This window comes from Loxodonta africana, chromosome 22 (assembly GCF_030014295.1).
Source record: "Loxodonta africana isolate mLoxAfr1 chromosome 22, mLoxAfr1.hap2, whole genome shotgun sequence".
Lineage (NCBI taxonomy): Eukaryota > Metazoa > Chordata > Mammalia > Proboscidea > Elephantidae > Loxodonta > Loxodonta africana.
In genome coordinates, this window is record NC_087363.1 from 884,118 (window position 1) to 886,475 (window position 2,358).

Here is a 2,358-nt window from a genome sequence, read left to right on the forward strand (position 1 = left end):
ATACTAAGCATTGCATAGAAAAAAATATTGAATCCTATAAGAAACAAAGTAGGAATAGGGGTAAGAAAAGTACATAATAGAAATTGACAGTCACAGCCTAACACACTCATGTGTGTGCAACATGCACTGTGTGCAAGAGAGAAGACCGAACGGCACAATTGAGGTCGGCAGGAAGACAGCAAGTAGTAAGGATGGAATGATTTAGGAAAATATTATGGCTGAGTTGTGGTTAATGTTTCTCTTACACAGCAGGTGTGTATAAAGAATAAATAAGTGAACATTCTAGTTAAATTGCTTTCTTAAGCATAAATGCTAGGTGAACTTGTTTCTAACTTATGCCTGACTACAAAATGTGAATAAAAATGATGACTTCTGACTTCGCAGACCTTACATTGAAATATAAACAGATATTTAAAGTTTAAATATCAGTTCATAACATTTGGCATTAACTCATCATCATGTTTTATAACAAAAAAGCCTCAATTTAAGGTATGTTATTTTTTTTTTTAAAGCAAAACAAGGCTTTTGAGATACCATAGGAAAAACACCGTTTTCTATTAACTGCATTTAAATGGTTCAATACTATAACAGATTACTTACAGAGTATTTCTTTGGGTAATAAGAATTAATTTTCAGTTGATGACACTGGAAAGCAGAGTTGAGAGGGAAGCATGCCAATAAAGGGATGAAATAATTGCTATCATTGAACATAATTTCAAATTTAGAGATTTTGAATGTTTATGTGAATACCAAAATTTAAAATCACGTATGCCATCAACAGAAACAAGGAAATATAAGGAAACCCTTAGCAGAGGAAAAAAAAAAAAAATGTTTCTTATGGATTTGTTGACCAATAATTTAAAAATACACTTGACCATCTTTTTAGAGTAACTGTCATTTGTAGGATTTGTGCTTATAAGAACTGGCAAAATTGTAAGGTGTACTATCCCCGGTTTGCAAGTGAGAGTACAAAAGCCAAGAAAAGTGAAGTAACTTGTATTTCTGATTTAATCTTTCCTACAGATGAAACACGAACTGAAAAAACCTGAAGGCAATGTCTCTACAGTGATGCGATTTGTACTGCTGGGATTTTCTGACCTTTCAAACCTCCAAGGATTTCTTTTTGGAGTGTTCTCCATCATTTACCTAATTATTATAATTGGAAATAGCCTAGTAATAATACTAACCAGACTCGATCCTGCATTACAGAAACCCATGTATTTTTTCCTGGCAAATTTTTCCTTATTGGAAATTTCTTATGTAACTGTCATTCTCCCCAGGATGCTAGTCAATCTTTGGACTCAGGACAGAAGCATTTCTGTGCTGGGATGTGCCACCCAAATGTGCTTCTTTCTTATGCTGGCGGCCACTGAATGTTTCCTCCTGGCAGTGATGGCTTATGACCGCTATGTGGCCATTTGTAACCCTCTGCACTACCCTCTAGTCATGAACCAAAAGCTGTGTGTCCAGCTAGCAGTTGGCTCCTGGGTCATCGGCATCCCAGTCCAGATAGGGCAAACAGCTCAGATTTTCTGTCTGCATTTTTGTGATTCTAACAAAATCAACCACTTCTTCTGTGATATCCCTCCAATTATCAAGTTGGCCTGTGGGGACACTTTTGTTCATGAGATGTCAGTCTATACAGTAGCTATGTTGTTTGTTGCTCTTCCTTTTATGTTGATACTTGCCTCCTACAGTAAAATCATTTCCGCCATTCTAAAGTTGCCAACAGCCTCAGGACAGGCTAAAGCCTTCTCCACATGTTCTTCCCACCTGCTGGTTGTTGTTTTATTCTTTGGATCTGCTACCATCACCTATTTAAGACCCAAGTCCTATAATTCTGCAGGAGCAGACAAGCTGCTCTCTCTTTTCTACACCATAGTGACTCCGATGTTTAATCCCATGATATATAGCCTTAGAAACAAGGATGTTGTTGCTGCACTGAGAAAATTCTTTCTTAAAAAGTAGCATGATGAGGTAGCCAAAACAAAACCGAACCCAGTGCCGTCGAGTCGATTCTGACTCCTAGCGACCGCATAGGACAGAGTAGAACTGCCCCATAGAGTTTCCAAGGAGCACCTGGCGGATTCAAACTGCTGACCTTTTGGTTAGCAGCCATAGCACTTAACCACTACGCCACCAGGGTTTCCATGATGAGGTAGAGAACAACCTAAATATCCATCAGTAGATGAATGTGGTGTAGACAATATTATGCAGTCAGAAAGAGAAATAAAGTCCTGATACACACAACACATGGGTGAAACTTGAAAACTTTATTCTGAGTGAAATAAGTCAGTCGCCCAAGGACAAAGACTTCAAGATCTCACTTATAAAACATGGAAATATATAGCAGCCAAA

The 2,358-nt window shown here is 37.8% G+C and overlaps 1 protein-coding gene across 1 annotated transcript; it reads left to right on the plus strand.

Annotated features, from left to right (window-relative positions):
- The first annotated feature begins 1,017 nt into the window (after positions 1 to 1,017).
- On the plus strand, positions 1,018 to 2,137 carry LOC100673438 (olfactory receptor 10AG1-like). The gene has a single exon (XM_003422640.4). It carries the CDS (start codon positions 1,024 to 1,026, stop codon positions 1,966 to 1,968), a length of 945 nt encoding a protein of 314 aa, XP_003422688.3. The 5' UTR covers positions 1,018 to 1,023; the 3' UTR covers positions 1,969 to 2,137.
- Positions 2,138 to 2,358: the final 221 nt, after the last annotated feature.

Coding starts and splice junctions, on each gene's coding strand:
- LOC100673438 (XM_003422640.4), top strand. CDS start 1,024: ATGAAACACGAACTGAAAAAACCTGAAGGCAATGTCTCTACAGTGATG.